The 13,858-nt window shown below is 42.9% G+C and overlaps 1 protein-coding gene across 8 annotated transcripts in view; it reads right to left on the reverse strand.

Annotated features, from left to right (window-relative positions):
* Positions 1-13,858, reverse strand: part of vav2 (vav 2 guanine nucleotide exchange factor) — a 160,627-nt gene that overhangs the window by 103,529 nt on the left and 43,240 nt on the right. For all 8 annotated transcript variants that reach the window (XM_047805651.1, XM_047805650.1, XM_047805649.1 and 5 more), the window contains exon 2: positions 13,497-13,613. In XM_047805651.1, coding sequence (XP_047661607.1) covers positions 13,497-13,613 — 117 coding nt within the window. The remainder of the gene's footprint in view (positions 1-13,496; positions 13,614-13,858) is intronic.

Genomic DNA, 13,858 nt, shown 5'->3' on the forward strand with positions numbered 1-13,858 from the left:
TCATGACTCGGTGGTTGAGCGGAGTACCAAGCAAGGTCACTTCGATCAAACTTTAATTACAGCTGCAGAGTAAGAGTAAACAGTCGGAGCGCTCCATTAGGCAAATGGTGGCTTAGCTGATGGAAAGTGATTTTGACGTCCTCATCTGTATTCGGTCTACAGTGTTAAAAGATAAGTAACTTGGCTAATAAAATATTCCACATTATCGCACCGTCTTGAAAGGATTTTTAAGTTTAATAATGAGAATGAGAAGTTTAGACATGGTGCATTTATCACCTTGAATCATTTTTAACGAGTATTTCTGCCTGTAAGACCTATGAATGACTTCGTACTGAGAGTACTGCTATATAGGCAGCTCACGCTCCTCGGTCTTCCTCTACACAGGGGAGCTCGGTGCCTCTTCGACCCCATCCAGCGTTGACCTTCAGCAGGAAGTCTGGGCCCGCAGCACCGCCTTCTTCCCACAACGAACCTGCGGCTTATGGAGCATTAGCAAAGGGGACTTAGCAGCTGCTAGCCGACTGCATAATAAATGATTTTGACTCGGAGCCAGCATTAATGTTTCCACACACAGAACTGTGTTTTGGGTTAAAGAACAAGCACGGGCCCTGTCGTTATACACAAACCCACAACTTACAGGGCTGGGAATGTAAGGGAGGATTGCAGTAAAGCTCTCAAAAGCTGTGCTGCAGTTCGCTCAACACAAATCCTACAAATCCATCACAAAGGGAACTGGGCCAAGTCTCAATTTCGGTTCGACTTCAAAGACAGAGGGTTTAAAAAGAAAAGGGGGGAGTGGACAGCAGTGCATGAAAGACGGAATAAAGAGGACGGTGGAAAACTTTCTTTACCTTTCTGTCTCCTCGGGCTGCAAAAATCTCATTACTCACTTTCTGTTGCGTCTCCCTGCGGCGAGCAGAAAGTAAACGACGGCTGCTTTTACATCAAAGTGCTGAGTAATGCGAAGGAAGCTGCGCCGCTATTCGGCTCTAATAAAAACGGTTAGTGGAGACGCACAAGCCTTTGATATAGGTTTGTCTGGATTTCACAGCCTTCTCTGATGAGTGCTGGGGCATCTGCCAGCTGCTAATTGTGAGTGAAGAAAGCGGCAGGCGGCAACAGCTCAGGGTCCTTAGTGGCTGAATTGGGTGTGGAATGTCTTTTTGGAACAGATTTGTTTCGTTAAAGACACGTTTCATGCACTTCATCAGCGCTTATAGGTATTGTGCTCCAGTGCAAATAGCAACCTGCATTCCCTGAAAGATTTCTTCTTCTCCTCCTTCTCCTTCTCCTGCTTGCTCACTCATTCCTCATCCTCCCACAGACACTGCCAGGAAAGCAGGGACAAAAAACCGGCCACACGCCGTCTTTACATAACGCAGAACCGCCTCGTCTGCTTAGTAATAGTAACAATCGTCTGACAAGTATCCTGTAAATGCGTTACTTAATGTTTTCTCTTCTGTTTTTTTCCCACCTCATCTTTGACTCCTGAAGCAGCTGGAGTGGGAAGCGAGAGCCGAACTGAAAATTAACCGTATTTGTGTGCGCATATTTTTGATTCGTGCCAAGTATGCCGGAAAGGGCGATTAATAATAAGAAGGATGGGAAGGAGATAAAGAAAGAGGGAGGGAGAAGAGAAAATAGGTCAAAGAGACAAAGAGAGAGAGAGAGAGAGTGAGAGAGAGAGAAAGAGAGAGAGAGAGAGAGAAAGAGAGAGAGAGAGAGAGAGAGAGAGAGAGAGAGAGAGAGAGAGAGAGAGAGAGAGAGAGAGAGAGAGAAGGCCTAAAAGACACTTCATGTGGGGTCCCAATGCTAGGAGCAGACATCTGCACTGCACAGCATGTAAGCTTCAACATTAGTGATGCTTCTACATGTCAGAGCCGAACAGCCATCAGAACACTACAATACTGCTGCAAAACAACAAGCTTTACCCCAGTGAACATGTGCGTGTGTTTCACAGACACTATATAATAAGTAAACCAAGAGGTCTGAGGGAAACCACATTGCCTGACATACTTCTAAGCATCTAAATGCAAGAGAATGACTGGTTTTTGTATGACACACACACACACACACACACATACACACACACACACACACAAACTAACCTTCCAAACAGCAGGCCAACGCCTTAAACAATAAACTATCACATCCCTTTTATGCATGCATATTTCTGCAATTTATCAGCCTTGCAACTGTCACTTTTCTTGATATATCGGTCGTAGCCACCTCCAGCCTGAGCACCTGACCGTCACGTACCACACGTGATTCTTCCCCAAACTGGTGCTACAAAGTTGTTAGCACGTGACTGCATTGAATGTCTCAGGCTGGGATTAAAGCCCTATTCAGACTGCATTAGTTTAACATTGGGATTGAAGACTTCATGTTAGAATCCATTTCTAATGGATTGTGCATTCTGGTAAAATAACTAGTAGAAATTTCACCAAGTAATCATCTAGATAAAATTCCTTTAACCCATCTATGGGGGAAAAAAAGGGCCGTGACTCTATTCAGACTGGATTAGTTTTATACGCAGAGGTGGGATAATGTCTTTATTATCTGCCGATTAAAGGCTTTTATTCGTTATAGATGAGGTTTAGATCGATTGTGAAGTTTGGGAAATGGTCTGATGGGAAAACAAAAGTTTATCCATAATTATTTCCGTAGGAGCAAAAAAAAGTTTAATCAATAAATATATATATATTAAAAAAAGGGCATAAAAACACTTGTTCTTTGTGGAAACAAAACGGTTACACAAACAACATGATCTAATAAGCCATCTGTTTTCTATACCAAAACAAGAGCAAACAGATGGAGGGCCGTTTCTGTGGCCTTGAACAGAAATCTGCATTCAGTCATCACACAGCTGAATTCGGAGATGTGTGATCGCTCTCCGTACGGAAACGGCCGTATGACGAGTACACGCAAAGGACTGATGATTAATCGTGATGCTGTGGAGAAAATAATTGTTTATTCTTCTGCAAAGACTTGAAATTGTGATCTATGTTTAAAGAGTGGATATTGAGTAAGGGGGCGGTAACCTGTGGGAAGTTGTACTGCACGGACACTGTGCGTGCATACGTGTGTGTGTGTGTGTGTGTGTGTGTGTGTGTGTGTGTGTGTGTGTGTGTGTGTGTGTGTGAGAGAGAGAGAGTGACAGACTTCACTGATCCCCTGCTGCAGTGTGTGACTGGTCTCAGATGGCTTGTGCAGGGTTAATGGGCCAAAGAGGATTGGAAAGAATCGCCTTCTTTTGAACAACGGTTCAGTCCTGCCTCTGGCTATAGCAACATCTCGAGTGACAGCTTCCCCTCTAACTCACACAAACACACACACACACACACACACAGCTCCCTACACTTGTAGATCTTTGATCTAGCTTGCAGCGAAAAGAAGAGCTCTACTGTCACACATTCCTCTAACCCCGGGGTAATGGAAAGTTCACCCATGCCCTTTCACTCTCTCTCTCTCTCTCTCTCTCTCTCTCTCTCTCTCTCTCTCTCACACACACACACACACGTCTGTATGCACCAAAACCGATCACTCTTGCTAATCCTATAATGGGTTATTCCCGAACTTAGCTCTCTGTTGTGTTTCATCCGTACAGAGTTTCTTTTAATTGACAGAAATTGTCACATAAACTGACCAAATGCCTTTATTGTTTAAAAAAAAAAAAGGAACAGGGGGCAAATAACGAATAAGACTCTTCGGAGACATGATTAAATGATGATTATTTTCCTACAACAGCTTTGCCCTCAGTTCAGTAATCTGATTCTGACACAATTCTGCCTTTTGTCACAGCTGGACTGAAGGCAGCTTCATCAATAAAAAACGCTCAGCACCATCATTTGTTTTTATTTATACGTCGACGTCAGCTCGAGACACCGAACGACTCGATGCATCGGCTGTAAGTGTCATTAAATTCAAACGTGTCTTAGCGTGGTTCCTCGTCCTGGTTACTGACACGGCTTCTCTCTCACGCTGGTTGCTTTCTATTTAAGGAATGAGCTGTGACAGAAGAGCATGCTGGGCAATCAGGTAAAATGAAGGGGAAAGCCGAGTAAGACGAGCGAAGGCTCTGACTGGATTGATTAGGGTTTAATTATTCATCACGGTCTTGAGCATGAGAGAGGAAGAGAGCAGAAATTCTGGGCAATTAGAGCTAAAGTCAGTCCCCAAAATATACAAACACATAACACACTGCATTGAGCAAACGTTCAAAAAATAAATAAATAAAAGGTTAAATGCATAAGGTTATTTCACCCAAAAATAAACAAACAAAACACCGTCACATTTATATCAATTCATATAAAAGGGCATGTTTATTTAAATTGGGACTAAATCCAATGTAAGTCATTTGGGAAAACCGGAAAAACAAGACAAATGTAATTTAATTGAATAATAGATAGATAGATGGATAGATAGATAGATAGATAGATAGATAGATAGATAGATAGATAGATAGATAGATAGATAGATAGATAGATAGATAGATAGATAGATAGATAGATAGATATTAAAGTTCTCATGTGTGTGTTTGTGTGTGTGTATGTGTGTGTGTGTATATATATATATATAATATAATAAATATAATATATATAATATATATAATATAATAAACTCGCCATCTGGGAAATAAACAAACCAAAATAAAAACAAGCCAAATTGAACACAATGGAAACAAACAAACAAACAAACAAACAAACAAATAAATAAATAAAAAATTTGAATGGAATTAGGGAAAGAAAATTGTATTTTATTTAATTGGGTAAAATAAACAGTAAAACATGTCATATTTAATTTCGTAGAGAAAAATAAAGAACTGAATTGTAATTGATTAAGGAACAAAATCTAAATTAATTATTTAACCAGTGGAAGAAAACAGACTAAACAAACATGGGCATTATATTCAAGCACAGAGTAACACGTTTGCTGCTGATATTAATGATCCGAGTGAAAACACTATACGATCTATCAACACTGCTGCAGGAGAAAGTGAGAGAGCAGAGCATTATGGGATATCAGGCCAGAGCGCCCCCCCTGGACAGACGCAGTCAATACAGCGGCACAGCGGGGCGGCTCTTATTGCTGCCTGGCAGGGGGACGAGCAGCAGGTGAACAGAATAAGAGGAGAGAGGGTTACAGTTTAACACTCTCAGTAGGAGAGCGGAGCTACACCTGGCAGGACATCTTCCCACACACACACACACACACACACACACACACACACACACACACACACACACGCACACACACACACACACACAAGTGAGAGAGGGAAAGAGTGCGAAAGGGCCCGTGTTGTATACTTTATCATCCGTATGTAATCATATTAAACGATACAGAACGCAGAGCTAACGGCAGCTTTAGGAAAGAGGGGCCGGAAAATCAGCGCTAGCTTTTATAGGTTGTGTAATAAAGGGAGAATTTCTTTATTTATGCTGCAAAAACATAAAGATCGATATTTACAGCTCTGTTCGCTAGCGTTGTTTTAATTAGAGACGTTACACATGATATGAACTCTTCTCCTAAAGCAGGTCCTTGTGACTGTAGTGTAGTTTTTAGCTTTTGTCCTGTTAGCGTTACTGTAGAAAAGGGTAACCTACTCTCAGGATAGGCGATAAAACGGTAAAAGCGATAAAACGATAACGATATGTATCGCGATAGACACGTGATCGATATCAATAAAAAAATGTGTTCGATAAAACGTTCGATATTTTTTATTCTGTGTCAGAAGAAAACAGAGGTTGTGAAGCAAGTTTGGCTGCATTAACAAAGGCACTCACTCTCTGGTAACCTAGCAACGTAGGGAGTGACACGCTAACAGCCAATCATGTAACAGTATCACGTTTGGTTGACCGTAGTCACCAGAAGGTGAACAGCTAGTGAACATCCTAGCACTCAACTTGCACTAAACTCTCAGGTTTCTCTATGTTTATATTTAACACTTTGCACTATTTTATTACACTATATTAAGCATTTCTGACATTTTCTTTCATTTTGCACCTTAAATGTTAAGAGATAATTGTTAAGTGTTCATTGTGACTTTAGACTTATGTTTACATTTTATTTATTTGGGTTTTCCTGGTTTTTGACATTACTGTCTTAATAACTGAGGAGATTATGATCAGAGGAAGGTTAAGTTTAAAATAAAAATGTTTAAATATAATATTTTTTTCTCCTGGTCCTTATTTTAAATGGGTCATAAAAAATATAACTAATTATCGATATCGACCGATTATGAAACACTGATATCGTGATACAGATTTCAGCCGTATCGCCCAGCCCTATCCTGATCTCAGGATCAATGGCTTCTTTCTGTAAGTTTTTTTTTATCTTATTAATTTCAAAGGAGTGAATAAAAAATGAATGCAGCTGCTATAACGTATTAAACGTAGCTGTAAAAAGATAACAAGCGTGGCGTGGTGTTCTGTGATTAACAGAAAATTTGCCGCGGTGACAATAAAACACTTTAAGATGTGTCGTTATTGTGCGTTCAGAGAAAAAGCAGAGAGGATAAAAAATGAGAGACTGGCACTCGTGCAAAGGTTTAAATGTCAAGATGCACTCTTTCGAAACAAAAGCGTCGTTGTGTCTGAAAAAGAAAACGCTCTGACTCACCTCATCACGAATGAGGAAACATTTAATGTCTCAAATGTGCCTTTTGTAATTCTTTAAATGAGGATGAATCAAGCAAAGAGGAGCAATTTATGTCCTTTTGGCATGTTTCTGCAAAATAATCAGGCATCAAACTTAGAATAAAAAGGGTGATGGCAGATGTGTAGGTCAACTGGAAGTAATCAGCTGACCCTGAATGACACAATCTCCCTGTGTCCAAACTTTAATTTGTCCCTCTCAGTGTGCTGGAATTCCAGAGTGCTTAACATAATCCTGCTCTGAGCTCATGAACATGTAATATGTGTATACACACACACACACACGCGCACACACACACACACACACTTTTGCACAATCACATCTGTAACACTGTTCACTTAAAATTACTAAATACTTGTCGTGTGACAAACAACATTGTGCTGTTATAATGTAAGAAAATTGTGTCTAATGCAGCCACTGATAAAATACAGTGTGATTTCCAGCTGTTGTTGTTATGACCTAATTTAACATGATATGATGCAGTAGAGTGAAATATAATGTGATTCAGTATCATGTATGAAACTAAACCTCTTCCAATGGGACCAGCCACAGAAGCCACACTCGGTTTACTCGTACTAAGCTCCATAGGACACACCTCCTCCAGCAGAACCAACAAGCACTAAAGCCACACCCCTTTTAATTAGACCAACAAGCACAGAGCCACACCCCTTCCAATCGGAGCAACAAGCACAAAGCCACACCCCTTCAAATTACATTAACAAGAACAGAGCCACACCCCTTCCAATTAGAGCAACAAGCACAAAGCCACACCCCTTCCAATTGGAGCAACAAGCACAAAGCCACACCCCTTCCAATTAGAGCAACAAGCACAAAGCCACACCCCTTCCAATTAGAGCAACAAGCACAAAGTCACATCTTATTCCATTTGAGCAACAAGCACAAAGCCACACCGCTTCCAATTAAAGTAACAAGCACAAAGCCACACCCCTTCCAATTGGAGCAACAAGCACAAAGCCACACCCCTTCCAATTAGAGCAACAAGCACAAAGCCACACCCCTTCCAATTCGAGCAACAAGCACAAAGCCACACCTCATTCCATTTGAGCAATAAGCACAAATCCACACCCATTCCAAATGGACCAAGCCCAAAAGCCACACCTCTTCCAACTGGACCAATAAGCACATAGGCCACACCTTCCGCAGGTACACCAACAAGCACAAAGGCCACACCTCCTCCACTGTCACTGCAATGCAATATCTCCTTTTTTAGGACGGATACCTGTACTGTGACTGACAAGTATGCACCGGGACACATAAGCCACACCCCCTCACTGGAACTGACAGGCACACTGTAGGCCAATGCTTCCTTCATTGTGCCTAACACACTCGGGGTCATTCCTCATTCACCATGACTGATGCACCAAGGACTTCACCAGGACTAATGGAAGCGTAAGCCACGCCCACTTACTGCAACTTCAAGGCATATCAGTCGTGCCTCCATCGATACAGTTGAGGCCACACCTCTTTTCACATGCACCGGAACAGGCCGGACTGCGCTATGCAGAAGACGTCCAGAGCCTTTCGTTACAGTTACCATATCATCTTCACAACAAATCTTATCGAATCAAACAGTCTTATGTGCTTTAAAAATAAAAAGAAGCAAACCGACATCAACCACCAATTACATTTCACAGCCACCCTGCGAGCACTTAATAATTAACTGTAATGTAACCCAGACATCACCATGGCTCTTACACATGCAGCCCAGTGATAGCTTTTGTAAATATTGAGATCGCTGAACCATACACTTTTACACCTACTCAGAATATCAATCTCTCTCTAGGGAGTATGAGAGGACCGTCTGTGCATTTTCCATTTACTCTTTATTCATGTCTAAAGCCTCGTCCAGAGTGTACCTGTCCATCAGAGAAGTTCCTTTAGGTATGTGTCATCAAGCCAAAGGCCAAGAAGTGTGAGAGAGAGAGGGGGGTGGGGGTGAAAGAATGAGAATGCCCTGTGTGTGGTTTGTAGCTAGAGCTGAATGCTGAATGAAGCCTGGCCTGGAAGGAAGCTGCTCTCCTTGGCCTACGACTCTTTACCCCGACGATGCGGTAAGCCACGGACTGGAATAAATATCCAAGCAGCTTCAAATCCTCTACACTATCTGACATTCTCGGCTCAACGAAGACGTTCCTGCAAATCTGAAAGCGCTAGAATCAGGAAGCCGGTCACTGTCGTTGTGCTGCGAAGATAAAAAGAGCAATTATTCATCGCACAGTGCCGAGTTGGGAATGAAACGTGCTTTGCAGCTCGCCGCTTTTTCTCTCGCTGTCGCAGAGTATTAAATATATCCTGCCGTCACAGCCTGCAGTAAAAACAACGAACGGAATCCACAAGAAAAAAAAAACAAAACAATGAGTTGATTCTGAAGCTCTGCTACAGTGTGCTATGGAAAACAAATACGCTGCTGTTTTTGTCAGAGGCTAGAAAATTCATAACAAAACTTGAGAACACGTTTCGTCACCGATCGCCGACGTTTACGTGATCTCCTACAGTATCGTGCATTCGTGAACGATCCGAGGCACGGCGTATCCGACGGCAGCTCGGGCATCGGACACGCTTGCTTTTTAATCACCGCACAAACCTGATGAACTCGACGAGCGTGCGGATTTCTGGCTGCAAACAACTTTGGCGAGTTCGATTCTCGACTCGTCCTCCGCCTCCTCGTCGTGGCTGGTATCCCAGACGACTGTCAAAGCTCCGCAACCACCTGTTTCTATAGGCACCTCGCTAACGAGAAGCGCCTTAATGAGCTATTTTGGAAAGCGAGGGAGGAAAGGAGGGGGAGAAGCCAGTCCAAAGTGATGGGGTACTTGCTATTAATTATTCATATCAGGAGAATTATTATCAGGAGTGGCACGTTTTGAATGAATAATTGATTGTGTGCTTGGCAGATTCATGTTAAAAGATGCAGCGATGCCACTGATGGACAGGAGCTGGGAGGGACATGAAGGGGGTAAAAAAAAAACTCCTCTGGGGACAGACAGCACACTTTCTTTATAGTGTTCACGAGACACCGAGGCTAATGATCTGGGTCGCCTGGAAAGTTATTCATGCTTTTCTTTTTTTATTTCTAGGCCATAGATTGATTTCCCAATTGGACTTTTTTCTGAAACGTGCAAAAGACATTTACTTCAAACTCGCTTTTGGCAAGGTCCTAATTTACAAAGCGGTCTGGAGAGTCGGTTCTGTCACACTAGATCTTTGTGAAGTTGTCCACAATTTTCCACAATCGTGTTTCATTGCATTAAACTTTAACAGGGGAATTTGCATCGTTGACCAGCAGCTCAATTAGAGACGTGGTCTTTTATATTGCATGTAAGACTTCACACTACTTCCTGTCATGTTATTCCAGGAAAAGATCTGGCATTTATGCAGTTGGTCAGCAGACTAAATTAGATCCATAGATTAAAAAAAAAACAAATTCTTCGGCTAACCCTAAAAAAAAGCGGCAAATTGTTGATCCGGTCGATGGTTAGGTGGAAGCCTATTTAAGTGGTAGCTAATCTAATGCACCTAAGGTATGGCAAGCTAGTTCAGGCCATGTTTGTGCCCTGGCCACTGTTTCAGCTTTGAAACCTCACGTTCCATTAATGCACTGTAAAATAATCTGCTCTAGCATCTTTACTTTTGTGTCTTTGCAATTTGCAGATTTGCAAGCTCATGTTTTCCAGCAAACAAAGCTACATATAAAATAAGAATTAAACAAAGATAAATTAGAAGGAGGAGACCTGTAACCTTCTTGTCTGCTGAGAGAATAAACATTTAGTAGCCTAGACACAAATCAACCTGTTTTGCCTTTTGTACCTGGGACAGGAGAAACATTTTTTCGCTAACATCCACTTGACTTTGTGGCTAATCGTTCGATCCGGCGTTAGTTTCAACGGACACGTTAGCTAGCATTGAATGCAATCGGACAAAAGAGAAGCCATGTAGAAAGGGCTGACTTCTGCATCAGAGTTCATTCAGTCAATCATTACTAGCTCGAAGCCTCGTTTCCACCAGAGCGACACTGACCTCAGCTGCTAATAACGCAGCAACCTGACCTCGTACCAGCTAATGCCTTGCCCGACCTTCAAACATGGCTACTCTTTCTTTGCTCAGCAGTCTCCTCTCCCTCCCCTGGCTGCTTTAAAAACAGGTATTGAAGCCTGCGCTGTAACCTTTGCAGAGCTTCAGCTCATTAGGAACACCATTGTTTCTTAGCAACTTTGTCAAAGCGGCGTGCCGCAGTGCCGCAAGTGGTGGAGCTCTGCGGCTTGGCAACAGGCTATTTTCAGCCGAACGGATCTGAACGGATTCCAGGAGCTGTTGGTACAGTACATGCGTATAGTGGAGGTGTGAAGCTAATGAGGAACGGGGGAAGAAAAGCATCTAACAGTGATCATGCAGTCAGATCATGCAGTCAATAGTTGGGCTCTTGATGTAATCTAACATTAATTTGTACGTCCACGCTCGTATCTACCTCCTGGTACAAGATCGCCGTGTGCGTCTAATTATGTCGACGCCAAATAAAGCGTTAGGGCTTAATGCTCTTCAATTAAACTGCAATGTGACAACCTGAAAGCTTTTACAAGCTTAGTAGCAGGTCAAGTTAAAGAAATCCAAATTGTGCAAACGTTGGCGAACAAAGGAATCACGGACGAATGATTAAGAGTCCAGGCTTTAGTGAAGAATTAAAAAGGGAGGAAGTCTTTTCTTGTGGCATGCTTCATTTTTCATGCCAGGACACAAAAGACATCAAAGTCGTGCTCCTGCCCTTTCTTTTACAACGCTGCTTAAATATTGTTTAAAAAAAAAAACGTTTAAAAACCAGGGCGTACTCGCGCCTGGAATTACAGCTTTCCGTTCGAAAGACACGCACATCATTCACCCGGTCTTAATTGAGCGCTGTATCTCATCCCAGGACAACGAGACTGTTAACATCTGCAGCCTCATTGCCGCCATCATTACAACAACACAAAATAAATTGATCGTCGTGTTCATTTAAATGACAGCAAAGCTCGTTCCAGGTCTAATTAAAACTAGGAGAGAGGGTGATGCGCCTCGGATGTGACGGCGCGTTTACGTGAAAACGTCCCCTGGAGAGCGCGTGTTCGTGTGCCATGATTTTATGATGAATAGAAAATGACGAGGTGAATTCCGGTCCATCTGTGAATAGTACGGGCTGCGTCCCAAGGCTGCTGAGATGACTGAGGGGAGGAAACTGAAAGAGCACAGCAGGTGCCCTCTTTTACCCAGGAGAGGGCTTGTAATTAAGGGAAGAAATGTTGGCGAGGTGTTCTCCTGATGTTAATGGAAAAGTGTGTGGCGAGGTGTTCTCCTGATGTTAATAGAGAGGTTTGTCTTTCGGGCGCGGGACCCGACGCAGACGGAATGAGGTGAGTCACACGGGTCATTACGCAGCTTGATATCTGCGAGGGTCTCCGAGGAGGTTCCCTTCGAGGCAGCGGCATGCAGGATGTTCTTCAGAAATTCAGTAAGGCTACTGGAAAGTATGGTGTGTGTCGATTAGTCTAGTTAGTCTTTGTCTACAAAGTTGTTAGTTCATGGATTTAATTCCAGAATAATTGATCAGTACATCTCAGTACCCGAGTGTGTCCACGATCCTGATCGTACCGATTACGCGCGACTTTGAGACTTGTCTCTGCGCAAATTTAATCGCGCGGACCCGTGACCGATCGATGATCTGTATTTCAGCTCAGAGAAAAAAGTTCAGGATCGTATTGATAAATTAACGGCGCTGTTTATCATTCACTTATGAAGAACAACCAGCTCCGTTTATCTCCCGTGTAAAAGTGGGGCACGAGATTTAAATGTAAAGGACATTAGTGTGGAGCTGTCGCCTTCGATATACATTATAATGCATTGCTGAGCTTTAATGGAAAATCAATGGCGAGACAAGCCCGTCACCTCCGAGTCGACGCAAACGCAATTTTCACATTGACATGTTGAGGGTGTGTGAGATTGATTCAGCGTGCCAGAGGATTTTAATATTGTTTTCCGTGAGCTCATTGACTCGCACACGACGACCCCGGCATTATCTGTTAAAGCCCACAGTCTGGCAAAAGGATTAATCTTCCCTTCCCTTCCCTCTCCCCCTCCCCCTTTTGTATCCCACTTCACTTCCTCTTTCCATTCTTCTCCATCTCTCAGACTAAGCGCCGTCATTAGGGCGAAAATCCCCACAAGTCTGGCGAATTTATTTAACGAGTGCCGTTTCCACAGTCTTTTTTTTTTCCCCCGGAGATCGTTTTCTAAAGTAACGCATGTTCTGAACACTTCGTTAAACACTTTCTTTCACATTCAGAAAACTCGTTGTCATGAAAATTTGAACACGGCTTACAAGGGATAAGCTTAAACCTGGCAGTTTGGCACATCTGAATTGACAGGAAAAGATTTTTGGTTTTCTTTGTTTGTAATTTCTCACTGAAATTTCCGTGCTCGTCATTTCTCGTATCTCTACGAGCTCCCCCCAGCTCCTCTTATCGCTACACAAACACATCCCAGGTGGATGCTGACACAGATATTCCCCGACACACACTCGTGCATATCGCTGACCCTGAAGTGTTAAGCCAAGAACTAGCAAAAAAAACCCTGAAACGCACAGAAGAGGAGGTGTAAACTAATGCAGGCATCACCAGTTGAGCCTTGTGCTTGCTTTCGGTATCCCCCTGTGCATTTGTATCAAAAAATAAACCTCGTTAAAATAAAGCTGATGCTTGCACGGATCGATGGATAACGACTGAAATAAGGTGTCTGGCTCACAGATGAGCGTGAAGAGTAAAAAACGGCGATAAACCCGATCATTAACTCACCTTCCCGAAGTCCCTGACGTCAAACAGTTCGAAGGGGTCAAAGAGTTCGCTGTTCCTTAGACCGAACTTGTCGTGGCACACCTTGAGAAACGTCCGGATGTTCTTCAGGCACAGGAACTAAAAGAAAGAAGAAGAAAAAAAGAAAGACGGGACATTGAGCAGATTCTTCTTGACCTGGGCTCGTTTTCATTTCATCTCATTTCTCAGTGTTTATAGCCGTTACGATATCGTTACGATAGCAGACGGCGTGAGCACGCTAGTTCTGGAGCGGGTTTAATTTCCTGCGCTGCCGTCTTGTTTCCTCCTTTTAGTAAGGATGATTAAGGCGGCGCCAGAGGTCACTCAGCTCGTGATGAACCTGA

Source organism: Tachysurus fulvidraco, chromosome 21, assembly GCF_022655615.1.
Source record: "Tachysurus fulvidraco isolate hzauxx_2018 chromosome 21, HZAU_PFXX_2.0, whole genome shotgun sequence".
NCBI classification, from domain to species: domain Eukaryota; kingdom Metazoa; phylum Chordata; class Actinopteri; order Siluriformes; family Bagridae; genus Tachysurus; species Tachysurus fulvidraco.